Genomic DNA, 18758 nt, shown 5'->3' with positions numbered 1-18758 from the left:
TTATAAAGAGACTTAGAATATTTCTGCTTTGTATTAAAAAAAAATATTTCTGAAAACATTGTCTAATGCTGCAACTGCTTCTGAAGTAATATGCACTTTTTCCTCCCTATTTCTTACTTCCCCTTTTGCAGAAGCACTTGTAGTGTCTTACTTTGGAAGCTAAGTTGCTTTAAGATTATGTGCCCCTACGCATCATTCCTAGGGAGCTGTTTCCTGAAGAAACTGAGAGATCCAAAATATAGTCCTTGCACTGTTGTTCATCAGATAATCCTGACTTCAAATACATAGTTAACTTAGCTACATCTGCAAGCCGTACCTCAGAAATAAGTGGAAACAGTACAATATCCTTCTAGATTTTCTGTTTAAAAAAAGAAGCAAGAAGCTTTATGCTTCCTCTTTTTCTTATGCCTATAGAAAATATACTCAAAAGAGTAAAGTGAGGTATATTCCAAACACCTCAGTTTTAAAATGTAAAACATTCCTGTTTTATTTATTATGAGCAATAATAAAAATTATGTTTTAAAAAACTCGAACAGTATTTAATCCCCATCGATCTTTTTCAAACAACTGTGTAGAGCTTTTCTTTTTAAGCAAAGGTGAATGAAAAAAAAGCAACCCACTTCTTCTCCTAGCACAATGGGTGCTGGCTATCTCTGACATTTTGAAGCTAAGATTTTCAGAAATGATTAGGAGCCTAGAATTACTTGAAAGTAATAGAAGTCGTTACTCTAATTATCCTAGCTGTCTTTGCAAATATCAGGTGAGTCTCACTGAAATGCAAATGCTGCCGGAAATCAAAGGACAAGCAACCTGTTTGTCGTGTAGTAATGGATAAAAAAGAATCTTTAGCCACGCAGAGAAATAACCTCCCGCTGGAGATTTTCAGGCTCCACAGTAGAAGTCAAGGTGCCAGTTCTTAAATTTATATGAGCAGTCTCTGAGCAAAGATATTGCTTATTAACATGCGCACAAGTTGAGATCGCTATATATATATATATATATAGATGGCAGATACAAACAGAGGAAAAGATTAATATGAGAACAGCAGATAACGTTTAGACTTACCCTTGATATCATCTTTCTCACAATAACAATTCTGTCTTGGGAAGCAGTAACAAATCCCATGTCCTGACTTAATTCCAAGATTTCCAATGCCTTTTCCATGACCACCAATAATGTTTCCACCTAATTAAATACAAACACAAGACAAGATTCTCACACGTAGTTAAAGGGGGAAAAAAAAAAAAAAAGCTCAAAGTTTTCCATGGTTTTATCCTTGTATGCATCTGAAATTTGACAGGGCAGCACAGTGCAGCGATAATGACAGGGATTCCTGAGAATTAGGGGAGAGTCTAAATTCTGAAATTTCTGAGTTCCTGAAATGAGGAGATCTTGGACTTGAACAGTTGCCTTGATTAGCAGTTACTCCCACTATGGAAAACTCTAGATTAAAATTTATCTATAATAAAAACATAATGGTTCTCTTTGCATTGCATAGTTGAGATAGTTTCCTAATTTCACATACCCCTTAAAACCTTATATAGAATCCCATTATTCAATGCCAAGCATCTACCTCAAATCATCTCATAGTTGTCCTGACTCAGTTACCTCTTAAAGCGTTACGGTTCTGTCTCAGCGAAGTCATCTTACATGTTAAAATTCTCCCTAAAATATCTTCTCTAGTCTACTTACTTTTGTTTCTCTCTACCACCCTCTTCTGCATTTTTTTTTACACATGAGATGATGTACAATCCAATGATATAGACCAGTGGTCTACAGACTTGAATTCTATTCCTAGTACTGATGGCAATTTCCTCTTACCTTGGAAAAGTCAGCATACCATTCTGCATATGATTTCTTCCATTGTCAAATGGAGATAATAATACTTAATCACATCTGTAAAATGGCATGGGGTAGTCTAGTGAAAGCACTAAGAGTAAGTGCCAAGTGTAAGTGCCAAAAAAAAGGAATATTTCATTATCTAAAAATGCATTGCTTAATACTAGGAAAAAAGGGCAGCAACTCATACATAACTACTCTTGATTTCAAGGAGGAGTTCTTCATGCAGAGTAATTGTAAATGTATTTCCAAGTAAATAACCTTTTTTCTACATATATTATAGAAATGACCATTAGTTGTGACATTTTTCATCTCTAAACTGTCTTTAATTACAAATAGCGTTGTATAGACAGAAGACAATCAAGTTCTGCAAGTTTAGCTGCCTTTCAGAAAAACTGCCTAAACCATAAAGGGATTCAAACGATGAAAAAGTTTTTTTCAATATAGTGTTCTTTTTATTTCAACTCATTTTCCTCCATCCTAAGTCAATAGTAGAGCAACTGTTTCTTTTACATTTCTTTGGATGTGTAACATGAATTGAGGAAGGGAATATTTTTTAGCAACATAAAGGCGAATATCTTTTTTTAGAAGTGAAATGGAGACTTAAGTATTTAAGCAAAGTAGACAGATTTTGACCATCTTTCCAGAGAGGCCACACCTACTAAATTACACACAGCTCAGCGGGTTAATTTTGAAAGAGACTGTGCTGAGTCATTGCTCTCTGAGCTGACAGTTGTTGTTTGAAGAAGTGTGGCTGTTCCCAAAAATTCTTCATTATCACCCTGCCAGCCAACTTTCTCTATTGTGAAGAGGTGATGAAATAAAGTTTCCATTACCCTCAGAAAAAATCATATGTATTTATCTATATCTGCCTATGTTTGAGGGGCTGGGAGAAGGGAGAGGCAGGGGATGAGCAGGTCCTACCTAAACTGTTCTTGAGTGAGGGATTTGAAGACAAAGTGTTTTTACACAGCAGGCAAAGAAGGAGTACATTTTCACTGCAGGTGTACACTGGAAACATGGAGCTTCCTATATGCATTCCAGAGACTCGAAAATGTGTTTTTCATCAATGCATTTCTGGTAAGGAAATGCCAAGAATTATCCATGTTGTGAATTGTGTGGTGTTTCACTTGCTCCTGTTTTAAATTATCAGCTGTTTCCATTGCCCTATGGTGGGAAAGAGCTTTCTTTGCTTGAAGATCGTTTGGAAAAAGGAAAAACCATGGCCCTATTGCACATACCACGTAGAAACTCCAGAAATTCAGAAAGTAAAACCACTGGTTGTAGGACGAAACCAAAGATGATGTCCAACTACTGATTAAAAGAAAGATGAGAAGCAAGGTGGAAGTCTAAGCACTATATTTTTTTTTTCATTATCAGAAAGCCAAACTTCAGGGCAACCTCCAAAGATCAGTCATTTACAAATGTTTAGCCAGATTCACATGCTACCACCAGCCCTGAAGCTGTTACTACAAGAAAGTCTCTTGCTTAGAATGCAATTAGGTTGCCTCTATTTGATAGGCACAGCCACAGCACTAGTTGTTTCAGCTGAGTGCTCTTGAACGTAATATTCATAGTACTAGTGTGAGAACGTAATTTTGGGAGTCAAGTACATAGTCATCTTAATGACAGATGAATTATAAAAATAAGTATTTTATCAACTGTCTGTACTTAAAGAATATCCTTGATCTTAACGCATCTGGGGCTTTCTATTTATTGCTTGCCATTCCCAAAGAAATGTTCTCTGCCAGTAAAAGCTGATACAATAGTACTCCTGCACCTCTGAGTTCCCAAAACACACTCATTTCTTTGTAAATATACTTCTTCTGGGCACCAGCCCAGGTTCTGAATTGCATCAAATCATGTATAAAATTATCCAACTCAGGCATTAAAAAGGCAAACATAACATCTTGAAAGCTTGTCTTGCTTGCCTGCTTCTATTATCCAATAAGACAGTATTTCTTTCAGGCTTCTTTTGAGCAAAACATCTGATGCTGCATATGTTGCACATTACATGTTTTAGCATCGCAGCCTCTGGCACAAATATTTCCACTTTTAGAACGACAACTGATTGTGGTTATTACCAATAAAGAATTCTTTTCAGATGATTAGAGAGTTACTTGCATTCACTTCAAGCATTTCTGCCACTTTAAGGACTGGTTTTATGCAATCTAATGAAATAATTATCTTTGCGATAAAAGTCATTTACAATACACAATCACATTCTTGCATGTAAGAAATACACAGGTGCCTCTTTATTCTTTCATTTTACAGAATAACGAAAGTCCTAGCCTGTAAGAAAATACTAGTTCCCCTAAGACTCCATTTTGAAATGTAAACTTGGAGTACACAATGTCAGAGCCAGAAGAATTATTCAAGAAATATCTGAGTCTTTATCCCTGAATTAGATACTGATAGATAAAAAAATCCACTTAAAAATTATCATCTCGTAGAAGACTGGAATTGCTGTAGTGTCATACACTGTTTTTCTAACCTTTGTATTTTCAGGGTGATTGTGAACTTGCAGGTATGAGCAGGTATATGAGTGGAATGTAGAAAGGTATGTTCAAGAAAAACCACAAATGCGTTCCAATTCTTCCTTCAAAAATGCTGTCCATATGAATCTCTGCCTGTATCTTCAAATAGACAAGGTGTTGGATCATTTTGATGGTCACCTGTCAAATAAGGCCAGCTGCATTTCCCCAAATGATCCTCTCTGAGCACGCTTATTTTAAATCGAAATTGATTTCAATTTAAATTGAAATTTATTTAAATTTACTCCTATTTAAACTGGAGTTCAAATAGGCATGGTTTCTATCATATTGTGCTAAAGCTTGGAAACAGGGCATTAACTTGCCTAACACCTATACCTGTTTCAGCAAGTACCTCCACTGAAAAACATTACCTGCAAATTAAGGGAGAGCAGGACGAGAATTACTGAGAAAACCTTATCTTTCCATCACTGTCAGCCAATAAGTGTTGGCTGACTGGCTTAGAAAAGAGCAAGATTAGTCCCCATAACCTTAACTCTCTTGTATGATTCAAATGCAGGCATGTCAATGCAGAGCTGCTAAATATGTTGATCTTGTAAAGGTATCGTTCTGATCAAGAAAGTGGAACTTGAACAGTGATCAGTTGTGATGCAGAAAAGCCCATCCTAAAACATTTCCATACTTGTGCAGTCTTGGGGGCACACAGCCGGATCTTTGCTCTCAATCACATCACAGGTGCCATCCGGACAAGTCTTGATACTCGGGGTGCAGGTGGAATAGTTTGTGGTGATCCCTGTTAACACAGAAACAGACAGCTGCCCAAATACCACGAGGCTTTGAAGGAAAGCAGATTGCACCTTCTCAGTACACATTGATACACCAAAGCACAGGTTACTTTTCTTTTCAAAATAAACATCTATGAATATAAATACCACTTGCTAAAGTAATCGGCAAGACAACAGCTAAAAGCAACTGGAAGAAATTTGTTTTTCACTATGTTTTCTGCTTTTGACAGCCCTTTGTGCATATCACTTACAGTGAGTATTACTTGAAAAAGAGCTAGTTGAGCATTTTGAGAGTGAAGAGTAGCTTTTACAACTAAGGATGTCTCTGCAGTTTCACACATACTTCAATATGAATGTTACAAGTAGGCAAAGAGAATTTGTGATGCTCATGAGGTTTGAAAAGATAAAGCATCAACACAAAAGCATTGTTCTGGAAGAGTCATGAGTACTGCCACCCATCATATCTGTGCAACAGACCACAGAAAACAGAGACAACAGAGACACAGCTTCTGCACTCACTAACTGTCCGCTGGGGCATACCTGCTCAGAGGCTCACTGGTATGTTCCAAACTCAATTAATGGTCGCAGAGATTATCTTGCAAGCTGTAAATCACCGACTCCAGTTACAGTTCTGCAAACTCAATTCACTACCTGGCACTTTATGTATGATGTTCAAATCACCAGGGACAAAATCAAGAACGACCATTCCAATTTAGCCTCCTTTTCCTTCCTAGCACATGTTTCATTTGGGTATTACAATTAATTTTTTTAGCTCCAGGTTCTGTGTAGTTTACTATACCATGGTGTCCTGCCAGAATCAGTTTATATCTACGGAAGTCAAATGCACAATTATGACTAAATCGAAGCTTGATTTCACACAACAGAAACGTACCTTTTCCACTCCCCTGTCTCCACTGGCATCTTCCTGTTAGCACTCCCAGGCCACCACACTCTTCACATTCAGCATGGTGCTTACTCACAGCACAAGAGTCAGGGCAGTCCTCCTCTTTTTTTAAAACTGTTGGTAAGAACACTTGCTGTCAGTGCAGGACAAGGGAAATGAATACACAAGCAAGACAGCTCTTATCAGAAGGAAAACTCCATTCTTAGGGGTGGACAGGAAGGAAACAAAGATGAAGAAAGGAGAGAAAGACTGAACACTGACTGACCCAACTATCAGTACACGTAGATAATGATTAAAGAAAAGTCCAGGTGCTTCTCTTCTGTAAAATAAGACACAAACATGATGGCATGGTTATCTTTGCTTGATTACACAGTCAGTGACTAGAACTGTAGAGATGTGCCAACATACTGGTAGGAGAAAAACAGGGACCATTAAGTACTTCTAGCTTCATACAAAACTTTTAGTTAAGGGAAAACAGTATTTGGGCTAATGCAGTAGTAGCCCAAAGAGGAATATCTAGGAATGTATGATTTCAGACAGCACAAGCTCTTCAAAAATAAAAACTGCAGGCTTTTGTTTCTTCTTCCTCAACCTGTTCGCTCTTGGCACAGGAGCTGTGATATGATACAAGGGAATGGAGGCAATTGTCCGGTAGAATTGCAAGGTTCTGCACAAAGTGTGATATGGTTTGGAGGGAAATTATCACATTTCCAGTGTAATCATCCTCTCCTGTGGCTGTTGAAGAATATATCTAACATTCTGTCCTTATGACCTTTTCAGTAAGACGAAGTCAATGCAGTTGCTACATGAATGTTAAGCAAAAAAAAATTTAAAAAAGGAAAAGCATGAGAAGTGGGAAGAAAGATGATTGAATAAATATACTTAGGCAGAAATTTGTGATTTCACACATATATACACTTTTTTTCCCATAGGAATATGGGAAATACAAAATAAAGGTCACATAGACGCACAGAAAAGATTCTTCTAAATCAAATGTCATCATGAACATTAGGAATTGCACATGATACACCACCTTTCTGTGCCTTCTTCAAACATATATCTGCTACAGGCAGGTCTGATTCAGAACTCAAAATGCAAATTTTGCAATTTTTATCTTGTAACTCAGACTCCTTTTCGTTGTTAATGCCTACTGTTTATAGATACCTTACTAATGCATCACCTAATACTCATAACTCTTGTAAATAGTTCTAATTGACTCAGGTACTTACGAGTTCCTTCCAATACAATATAGAGGAGGGTTTTGGCATGTTTCCTGCTCTGCTTGTCTGTAGCTTGAATAGTGTATAGTATTTCCTTGCATTCAGGATTGCGTAGCACAGAGGAATCATTCACATAGAGGCTTCCCCATTTGCCTTCTCGGCCTTGAAGTATGCTGACAGGATAGCAGCTTACATTGGAGGGCAGTAACTTGTAGGTGATGTTCACACCACGAAATTTCATACAGTTTTCGATGCAGATTTTTCCTATCTAGGCTCAAACACCAACAAAGAAATCACAGACAACAGAAACAAAACTATACATCAAAAACATTCTCTGCTTCCCAAAAATATCTGAAATAAAACTGAGCAGGGTTCAGCATTTATCTTGGGTTTACAGATTTGATATTTTACTACCAATGCAGTACAGGAATGCTTCAGATGTGATTTATTCTCAGTAAAAATGAGAGGTAAAGCATTGCCATCGTCTTCGGGCTAACAGTGGAAATGCAGAAAGCCTTGAGACTCAGTGATATTTGGTACCTACTGCTGACGGTCAGCAGTGTTCAGTGAGAACATGACCCTGTGATTTGGGAAAGTCTGCGTTCAGTTCCTGCTCTGTTCCAGGCTCATCACTGAGAAAAACTCTGGTTTTGCTTGAGAAAGCAAAAAGCTCAGTATGAACAAAGCTGAGACTCTGCTCAAATGAGATAGAAATAGAAATTGCTAATACGTAATTTTTGTATTATTACAGTTGAGAAGTTTCTGGCCAGCAGAATTCTCTGAAAGCCTAAAAAGGAACAAGAACCTTATTGTTTCCCATTTGCATTTTTTTAAACATTTTTAACTAAAAACAAAAATATGTTGTTTTGCCATATTTGAACTTCTGCCTGCCAGAGTATCTATGCTAGAGCACTCTTCAGTCTGAAACAATTTATCTAAGAGGCACAGGAATGTAAAGCCTTGTCTCCTGTCCAGCTCCTATAGGAACTGATCCAAAGCTCACTTTGGTTTTTGCATTTACAAGAAAGGGATTCAGATCAGCTCCAGAGGCATTGGCTTTCTTTGCAGGGAAAACCACAATGTGAAGGGTGCGGTGTTATTTAAGGGAACCTAGTGATGGATTTTTTCCAAATGCTGCAGTTAAGATGTGTTTTCAAGTAACATCACTGCTGGTAAAAACATATCTGTACATCTTGGCTTTCTTATTAAAGAATGTAAAAAATAAAATAAAAGTTTTTTGTATTAAGACCTCTTCCTATGAGCCTGGACTATTTAAAGTCAGAGAGGAAGCTTTTACAGTCCTAGAAGCATACTTTGTCATAGAATAGTCTTACTTCATCTAACTTACTCGCATCCACATCACTCACTGGTCAACTTGGCACCATTTGCTGGCGTTTTTTGTTGGTTTGGGGTTGTTTTTTTTTTTGTTTTTTTTTTTTTTTTTTTTTTAGTGGCAGGATAACATACAAAGACTATTAAAGCAATTAGAAGCTAGGCTATTTCTTCCACGCTGTCTCCTCTCCACAGCATGCTGGGACTGGCAGAAAGAAAAAGAAATAAAGAAAAGACTTCCACTGTTCATAAACTCTGTCTAGACACAAGGTCTAGACAGGTCCCTTCCAGAACCACGTCATCTTAGCTTTGGTGCTGCATTGTAACTGGCAGTGTTTTGCAACTGGTTAGATGATGTTTCTTTGAGGCAGTAGGAGAACATAATGATGTCCCATGGCATTAACATTTATACAGACTAGATTAAACTGTCCTTTCTGCCTACTCAGTTCATAACCGTTTTTTCCAGGCACCTTTTCGATCAACAGAAATTTCCTACAAAGAGGATGGAGAAGACCCTATAAATATAGGGTCCCTCAAGAGCAGATGATTCTTAGAGTAGCACATGGGCCAGTTTTGCTTTCTCTGCATAATTTGCGGAGAAGCTAAAAATGCCCCCTCAAGAAGTTTCTACAAGAAAGACAAGCTTTCTCTTTTTGCCTGATTCCGCTAGGTAAAGCCCACGATTGTAAGTTTGTCCTGCACTGCAGGTTCTGGAGTCAGGACGGAGAAGGAGGCAGAAGAAGCCAGTTCTTCTTTCTCATGAGAAGGGTGAAAAAGAGCCTAGTAATCAGAATTATCATCAACATACAGGGGAGGAACCTGCAAAGGTGCATTTTGCAAGACACACAATGGTTAACACAGAAATACCATTATCAGAAATAGGAATGGAAAAATCTGTCTTTTGAGCTCCAGAGTTTAATAGAGTCCGGATAATAATGATAATGTTCCTCTTCACTGAATTCCAGGGACATTTGGACATATAACCTCTCTAAAAATCTCAGCCAATGTTATTCATCATTTGTCTCAGTAAATGTCAATAGAGCTTTAAGTCCTTTGATAAGTTAAATGCCACTGGGCAAGCCTGTACCGTCAGGCCATGCTTCTGTTATTCAATTCATTTAGCTGCTCAAATAGACAAATGGCATCAGCTCAGCAGTTAATCATTTCTTCACGCTCCTGTGTTTTCCTTAGGGCAAGAGATAGTTCAGCCTTCATACTGATTTGGCCGAGTACTTTTCCTCACTGCTTTGGCACATCACAGCTAATTATGCAGACGACTTTAATAATGTCAAGCGCTGGGGACTAAGCTGCTTCCATCGACTTGTGCTCCAACCTGAGCACATTGTAAATTCAAACCCAGCCTCAGAAGTAAGTAGCTGATTGAGACCATCTTCAGAGACAGGATGAGTTTTGCATTTTGCTGGTCAAGAATCAGAACAAAATCTCTTTGTGAATTTGTGTTTAGGCAGCACAAAAAGAGCTCTATTTCTACAGACTTGGAGTCTTTCTTGCCAGAAAGAGTTTTCCCTGCTACTACTGCCACCCAGTGAAACTGCACAGTTATTGCAAAGTGCCATTGTTTCCAGAAAACCTAAACCTTTCAAATGTTTGACTGTCCTGACAACATGCAAAACTAGCAGCTTTAAAAGTTAACTGTTTTTTTTTTTTGGTTTTGCATTCCGGAACTAGAAAACTATATACTCCCAGGCTTCAAACAAATGTCTTCAGGCAACCTAGGGTATGCACAGACATACATGGTTTAACAAATTTAATTTGGAATTCATTCATTCATAATATTATTGTATGCATATACCTATAAATAAAATCTGTATGTATATACTTATATACACACACAAATAAATTAATTCATTTATATTCATACACACCTAACAGTTAAGTTTCCACACTCATTAAAATTACAGTCATGTTGTGACATATGTACATTTGGGCCCCATTTCTAGGTGCTAAGAGCTAGACTATGAGTATCGTATACACCTACGCTGTTATTTCTTTTAAGGGGAAACTCACTGATTTCACCCTGTCTCCAGGCAAGAGTTTTTTACTCCACTGAGAATAAAGCTTTCACGATCTGGTGCTATAAAAAACCCAAACATAACATCAAAAATATTGTGATTTGCACATAAAGCACAGAATATACTCTGAAGCTTCTAATGGACTGCAAATTCAAAAGTTGCAGCCACAAGGCATAACAAAATGTCATAAAGAAGTAGTTTTTTGTAGGGAGCCCGCTGTCTGAACACACTTAATGTCTTTTTCTCATTTAGGATATTCAGTGCAGACTACAGGTAAAAGGTCCCTCGACTAAGCAGCGGGGTTTTTATTGGTTGTGTAAGGCATGTTCCGTACTCTGAAGAGCTATCAGGCCATAGAGAATTTCATCAGGTTAAATATAAGAACATGTAATATATCTAACTTTCCTTTTTCTTTCTTTTTACAATTAGCCAGAGGCTTAAAGATTAATAAAACTGAATTCTTCCTTAAAAGTCTTCTAATGGATTGGTTTTCTCTGCAATTTGGATGATCATATTTTAGCCTCAGTCCTCCTCTCTGCTACAAATACGATGACAGTTTTATAGGTTTATTTAGTTATGAGGCATACTTTCCAGCAGCTCCCCCAAAACGGTTCATCACTGATGTTTTTAATATTCACTTTCATAGCATTAATTATATTGAACTAGTTCCTTATTAATGTACATGTTGTATAGGAATTAGATTGTAATTTTTACCTGATTAATGTCAACCTGTTACAAAGTGTTTCTGGAAGGCATTATTAATGGCAATGGTGGTGATTAAGCTAAAGTGAGAGTTAAATCAGGAAACACATTAATTACTAACTCACCATTATCTAGAGAAAAGCCATTACCATACTGGAATATGCAGAGCTGGGACAATTTTTTTTTTCCCTTGGTATTTTTTCAGTCATTTATGCCTAAGCCACTCATAGTTGCAAGTCCTTCTATTTCTCTCTATTAACACTTTCATGTGTAGTCACTCTTCTGTTACTATGTGATTGGAGAGCTAATGTCCAGTCTATCTGCTATCCACTGCACCCAGCAACAGTGATATCGATATCACATTTTTCATTGATTTTATTTAAAACAGCTACAACCAACGCTTTAACGCATCTCGCCCCAGTGGTCTATCTACTAAGCTCTCTCCTAATCAGGGAGTGAAAGTTAATTAACACAGTTCTTACTTGTGCAAAACGTTCAGCATTTCTGTTCACTGTGAACTGGTAAGTCATGTTTGGAAACTGAATGCTGACAGGGAGGATGGAGACATTGAAATGAAGCATCACCGATCTTTCTGGGCCATGAAATTCTGTGTCATTCACTAAAACATCCAACTGGAAGGAACGATGCTCTGTGACTGAAATGCTTTTATTCAGTACCAGTTCTGCAAAAGAAAAGATCAGTCTATTACCAATCCATGTTATCTGTGAACATTTATTTTGATACTGCAATCTCAACTAAATTATATCAAAATTATACATATCAAAGTTAATCCCAACGGCAAACAGAAGATGAGTTAAATATGAAAATACGTTCCTAAAACATGCTAATGCCATTCAAGATGTTTGGAAAAGTCCTCTTCCCTTCTAACTGCCATGCTGAGAATCCTACAATCAGAATCTCTTGCTTATCAATATAAATCACATCTTCCCGTACACTTCCTATCCCAGAGATAAACAACTCCATGTTTTCAGTACACGTGTTTAAAACTCAACATTGCTTAACTTGAAAATTCTCAGCTTTCTTTAGCTCAATATTTACAAAATGGTTGGAAAAGTGCAAAAGCTAATTACTAAGGAGCAACTTCTCCTTTATTTGAAGAAAGAGACCTTACTGTACTCATGTTGAGTTCCCCTCACTTGGCTGCCATTTGGGCTGAAATGGATTTCCTCAAAGATGTGCTCAACCCGAAACGTTTCACTTATCCAAGGATCATCTGTAATGATGGTTCCTGTGTATTTCCTTCTGCTGCTTTCAAGGGGATAAATAGGTGTTGTGTCTGCATCATATACAGTTAGCGTCGCAAGGACAGTTCCCTAGAAGAAAATAACAAATGACTATGCTGAGCGACCTTGAAGCTTTCCTCCCCTGATACACGTTAGGAGATTGAAATATTGGTCAATTAAAACCTTACAACCTTCATTCAAACCCACTTTCATTCAAATTCATTTTAACCTTCAGGTCACTACTATTTCACACCTATTTGGGTCTGAGTTAGAAGCTCAGAAGAAGATGGCAGTGAAAAAAAACATGTCATATAATCACTTGTCTATGCCTACATACAGTGCTAAACTGTTGAGTTCAGAAATGAGCACACATGCATAGACCTTGATTTTGTTTGTTTGTTTGTTTTTTTAAAAACAACGTTATTCTACAATAATAGTAACAAAGCAGGTAATATGTGCTCTTAAAACAAGGAAATACATTCAGACAGGTCAAACTCATTGCCTGAAACGACAGAAGTGGCCTGGGTTGGTTGCCTTCTGCTTAGTCTACTAGATTGCTGTTCTCTACCTGGACAGTGAAGCCACAAGGCCTTTAAATTTTTTATTAGCAATTCTGTTGTTTCAAGTTTGTTTAGCTACTAGAAAAAACTGAAAGTTTCCAAATATAATGCTTTTTTTCCACTGCGAAATGACAGTGAACTTCACCTTGCTCTGAATGTTTTGCGAGCACGTAATTTCAAATAGAATATTTTACTTTATAAAACATTTTTATGAGACCCTCACTGTCTATCATCCAGAGCTAAATCAAACTCTCAAATCTCAAAAGTTTTCAGCAGTAAAAAGGAATTACTTGATGACCAGGCAAATGTGAGGTGTTCACAGGTGTCTGTCAACACTTGTTCCAGCCGGGAGGTGGCAGCAAACACCCAAAATCATTCTTTTCCCTCCAGGCACAAACATGAGCAAACATACTTTGAAGGGAAACCTGACTGCGAAAAAAAACGCCACTGTTGTGAAACAGAAGTCCTCTCACGAAAAATACATCATTTAGGCCCCAAAGAAGTACCTCTCTATACCATTGACTTATTAAGGGTTGTTGCTCCGGTGGGAAGAGCCAAAGAACCCACTTCTATACTTCGCTACTGAAGGAAGAGCTGTATGTGTGCAGGGGGCACACACAACGAGGGGATTAGATTTCTTGAAAGACCACCTGGGGAAGGTAACGGAAAGGTGGGAGTGCACCATTAAAGCAAGATCCTGGAACCCTCCCTTAACAGTCTGACACTGGAAACTTTTAACACCTTTGCACGTGCAATGTTTGTCTTTAGCAGACAAATGCTCCTCCTCACTCTCTTGTTAACTGGTACAGCATCCTAATGTTCTGAATGCAGCTCTGATATCTTACATAGATTTGCATATATGGGAAGGATACACACATACACTTCTTCTAACAACACTCCGTTTTAGTGACCTGGGGAAGCAACCCTGTAACAAACACAGAGCAGAGTTCAGTATGGGAAGATAGAGTGATCCTGACCACAGCTTCAGCAATGGTCCATCCTGACCTCAGAAACTGCTCACATTTCTTTACACTGCTTAATTCTTAACTCAAACCTTTATTTCGTTGGGGTCTGAATAAGATACAGCTATCAGGAGAGGAATCCTACAAACTCAACATTTTACAATCACAGGTCTGTAAAGTACAGTGTGGTGATGTTCTCATTGCTGAGGTCCATGACCCAGAGCCTGCTGTTTCCAGTAATCATGCCTCCCACCGCCGCACTCCTACTTCAGGGACTAGATAAAGGAGAACATTACCTCTTTCCTGTTGAACTCCACGACAGCATCTGCAGTATCAGTGCCATTGGGAAGGAAGGGAGGAGAGTCATCTTCATCTAACACATTCACCAGGAAGGGCACCTCAACCTGCATTTCCCTGAAGCCCTCTCTCACAGTACATTTGGCAATCAGCTCATATCTCTCTCTCTCTTCTCGATCTAGGCGCTGCGTCACACTCACGCCGGTGGTGTTCTCATTGTATCGAAAGGGCATACCTTCAGCTGAAAAACATAGCCATGGCATAAATAAGGACAATCACTTCCCGTTACAGGACTCTCATAGTTTTCTTCTTTAATGCTCTTTTGCAATCCAGCAAATCCATTTGGACATCACGACTGCACGATAAAAGGCAGATTCAGAAGTGAAACAGAACGAAGTTGTGGAGTTATATTAGGGTAGGCAAAAAATATGGAATAGATGGGAAGATCCTATGGTCTAGAAGCAGCACAATTTAAAGCTTAGGATATTCCCAGTTAGCAGGTGCAAACTTCTAAAACCAATCTTTTCCTTAGTGAAGGGGATAGTTCTCCTTCCCATCCCCACTGTATCTCTCAAAGGCAGAATCTTCTGGCTCAGTTCACGTTTGCAACAGAATTTCCTTTATAGAATCAATCTAGAGGACCTAATACAAAGAGATCTTAACAGTGCAGCTGTTTACATCTATTGCTGGTACGTGAGCAGCTCAGTTCCAGTTTACCTGCCAACAGTTTGTAGGAAATGCTGAGATTCTGACACAGATGATGAACTGAAGGTAACTGCAGCTGATGAAATGTGCCAGGTGGTTTATTCTCCTTGATGTGAAAGGAGAGATCCATTTCTGTGAAGCAAAGCTGCCTGGCTGTCAGGGAACTGCAAGCTGGGGCAGTAGCATTGATCAAGGAGAGGAAAACCGTGGTGCGTGTAGCAGAGTCACATTCCTTCTCTTGGAAAGGGTGGGATGAAAGGAAGACATACAGCATCACCTTTGATAATGGCATCCAGTTTCCTACAGCTTCAAAAAAAGAAAACCACCAGAGGAAATATTTTACAGAATACAAGCCAACATTTCTTTTACTCGTTTTGTATTCTAGTCTGTTATTCCACAATCACATAGTCCTATTATGTAATAAACCAATTCTTCAATACATCATCTGCTAGTAGGAAGACTTTAAATCTTAATCACCCCAGTAAACAAAAAAACTACATCTTAGCACCAATTTTACATTGTAGAACTTTACAGAAAAATGTCAGCATTCTGTCTGTAAGAGACTGACATAAAACACGTCACTATTAGTTATCAGGTTTTTGATAGGACTGGTGTTTGGAGGAACTAGAACAGAGTGGGGTGGCAGCAGGGAAAAAGAGTGCATAAAATGGCAACAGGTATTCAGGACAGACCCATAACTACTATCATTTAAGTCACACCAGTTGAGGATACAGTCCAACTTGTTTACCTTTAGAGGACAAATTTCTTCACCCTTTGGAAATATAGAGAGCCAGTCAAAAGATAACATGGCAGTTAAAATCTACCTGTGGCACCTACTAATACACCCTCAAGCCTTAATTATCTCGATTACCTTGGTTCGACTACAGACAGAATGATAGTATCTCTGCAATAGATCTAATTCACTTGAAAAGATGTTCTCGGTCACTTGGATCTGTATGAACAAACAAGGTTCTCAAGTTCTGGGTAGCTATTCTTCCTCTGTTCAGTTACAAATAGCTATCTGATATTCATGAACATTGAGTACCAAAAACGCAGCGAAAATTGGTGAGATATCAAGCACCTAAAATATAAAGCAGTAAATGTCTCAAGCCGAACATTTCAACAGCAAGGCACCTAAGTCAAAGAGGAGTGTTGATATATGGCTCTTAGAAACTCAAGACAGTTACTATAGACTGTGTCCAACAGCAGAATTCTGCAACTGATCACAGCAGTATGCCATTAACTCCTCACCCATTTCCTCCTCCACCATCTAATGATACCTAATTTCCTCATAGATCAAAATCATCAAAACCAATTTACGGCTAGAGCATAAAAGAAGGGAAAAAACCTGAGAGAATTCATTTCTGTAGTTCAATAGTAAGCTTCTCTAACAAGCTAAATCTCAAGAGAGGGAGAGAGGTACACTTAACCGTTTCTTCCAAGAGCTGTATGGTGTTACATGTAGATGTACTTTGTGAATCCATGCTACCAGAGTTCAAGGACCTTTTATATGAGAGTTAGAATGGATCTAACAGCATTGGTCTGAGTTCTAAGTGCACAGCATTAACACAGTGGAATTGGCTTACTTTGCATCAGTAGATGAACAAACTGCAAATCTCAGTGTAAAGCTGTGACTTATACAGCTGTGAAATGCAGAAAAAATATGTCAAGAAATGCAACTTTCCCACCATATTGGAGTCCACAGTGCGAGCAACAGGATCTGTCCCAGGTCAGTGTCTGCTGCAGTATATGGTTCCCTGTGTTTGCCGTGGGTTTCGTTGGGTCTGATTCCTCGTTTTAAAAGGGCAGATGTGTTTTTCCCAAATTTGATGCTGTATGCTGATGGATAAACCTCACGATCTGAACGCGCTTTGCTTTAACAACAGACACTTCAACAAGAAAGCTAGTCTTCTCATACTTACACAGCTGTTAAAGTCCTCTCTATCCAGGCTTTTGCTGAGGTAGAGAAGTCCTGTTTTTTCTCTGATTTGAAACCAACTGATTTTCATGGGATCTTGCTCGAGAAATGATGAGATTCTGGCACAGATGAAAGTGGGCCGCTTCCCCATGTGAATCCCTCAAGGCCATGGATGCGCAGGAGCGGTGGTACCTGCTGGCTGATCCATGTAGACATTCTCAAGTACTCTTTCCTGGGAAGTAGAGACCAAAGGCAGCTGCAAAGGAAGGCACACAAGAGAAGAGGTGCTCCCCAGTTAAATGATTTTTGTACTGGCATTTTAAGAGATGTACATGTTTCCAAAGAACCAAAGTCTTCATTCTCTGAAGACAGGATGCATTAAAAAACATGTAGAAAAGGCCGATCCTATCTGGTTGTAACAAATATAGTTTTACTGCACTCAAACAGGGACATAGCCATCAAAAATTTGGCCTATAGTTTATATCCAAGTCACACAATCATCTGCTTTTGAAAGCAAACTGCTTTGCTGTAAGCATGGCTCAGTTTAAGCAGAACACTTAATGAAGCTCTGCTTGCCAATTTACTTAAGTTCGTATCTGGAACTCTCAGCTGTAGTTCCATTATCTTGCAGATGATATTGAACGAAGGAAAAATCTTTCATGAAATCACACACTTTTAAAAGCCTAAACACACTCTCTGTTGAGAGAAACACAGAAATGTATCAATGGCTCACACACTCTCCTTGGATACATAAAACCTCTCTCACACAGGAGTCTTTTTGTGGCTCCCCCCCATTCTAAACAGACCAACATGATGCTTTTGGTACAGAAAATTGGAGTTAATTAAATTGATATGAAAGTCTGTAAGTATTTCAAATATAAGAGATGGGAAAGCTGAGAACTGACTTGCTTGAAGTGGAGAGAGTAACATACGTTTATTTTTAATACAGTGGCTGTGACTGACCCATTGCTGTTCTCCAATTTTCCCCCCTCTCTGCCATTGCAGACATCTACATTTAGCAGGGCTAGACTGTCTCTTGATGCCCTGTTTCTTCAGCCGAATAATGCCTTCCAGAAACACTTTGTAACCAGGTTGACATTAATCAGGTAAAAATTACAATTTACCAGGTCACTTTGCAATAGCCTCTCTACCCCTTTCCACTGCTCCCCTTCCAATTCTGCTGCTCACAAACATGCTCACAGTGGAACGCCTGATAAGGAAGGAAGGTCCAAAGATGATGCTATTGCACTCATGCACCACTGAAACACTGGAAGTATCACTCTTGTGCTTCACCTGCACTGACAGTCAGTACTTGCTCCCATACAAAAGGATACTTGCATTACTGCAGAATTTGCATCGTTTAATCTGATTTGATAAGGTTCAAGGCACATAAAGGCTCACACATCTGCTGAACAAATGAAAATAACAATTTCCATACATTACTAATACAAGACTATTGTAGCTTAAATCAAGTCAAGATACAACTAGAAATTATTGTAAATAGCAGTTAAAATTTGAGATATAATGCCAAAACATCTTCAAAATAGCATCAGACCATAGCATGTATTTATTTTTTATTATTATTGGCTCCATACACTGTTCTACTGAATGGAGAGGACTGCAAACAAACTGTAAACAAGAGACCTCTAACTCATTGGAAATACCACAGAACCCACTGTACCTTGCAATGATTCGTGACATCATCAGGATCCCTGGACCGCAATTACATCCATGAGATTTACAGAGGGCCCGTTATTTTTTCTAC

The 18758-nt window shown here is 38.5% G+C and overlaps 1 protein-coding gene across 3 annotated transcripts in view; it reads right to left on the bottom strand.

Annotated features, from left to right (window-relative positions):
- The window catches only part of RET (ret proto-oncogene), a 35652-nt gene extending 18428 nt beyond the window's left edge, over positions 1-17224 (bottom strand). The window contains exons 1-10 of one of the 3 annotated variants that reach the window (XM_086617043.1): positions 17000-17079; positions 16250-16261; positions 15088-15246; positions 14370-14611; positions 12440-12641; positions 11790-11989; positions 7250-7508; positions 6009-6134; positions 5014-5124; positions 1066-1185 (exon numbers count right to left, since the gene is read on the bottom strand). In XM_086617043.1, the coding sequence (XP_086473169.1) occupies positions 1066-1185; positions 5014-5124; positions 6009-6134; positions 7250-7508; positions 11790-11989; positions 12440-12641; positions 14370-14611; positions 15088-15205 (1378 nt within the window). In that variant the 5' untranslated portion in view covers positions 15206-15246; positions 16250-16261; positions 17000-17079. Of the gene's footprint in view, positions 1-1065; positions 1186-5013; positions 5125-6008; positions 6135-7249; positions 7509-11789; positions 11990-12439; positions 12642-14369; positions 14612-15087; positions 15382-16249; positions 16262-16999 lie in introns of all 3 variants that reach the window. The other 2 variants (XM_086617042.1, XM_086617044.1) reach the window with 2 other exon arrangements.
- Between the last annotated feature and the right edge of the window lie 1534 nt (positions 17225-18758).

The sequence above is a fragment of the Tauraco erythrolophus genome, chromosome 9 (genome assembly GCF_009769465.1).
Source record: "Tauraco erythrolophus isolate bTauEry1 chromosome 9, bTauEry1.pri, whole genome shotgun sequence".
Taxonomy (NCBI): Eukaryota; Metazoa; Chordata; class Aves; order Musophagiformes; family Musophagidae; genus Tauraco; species Tauraco erythrolophus.
The sequence above is the reverse complement of the archived record's forward strand: the minus strand, read 5'-3'. Positions and strand labels throughout refer to the sequence as shown.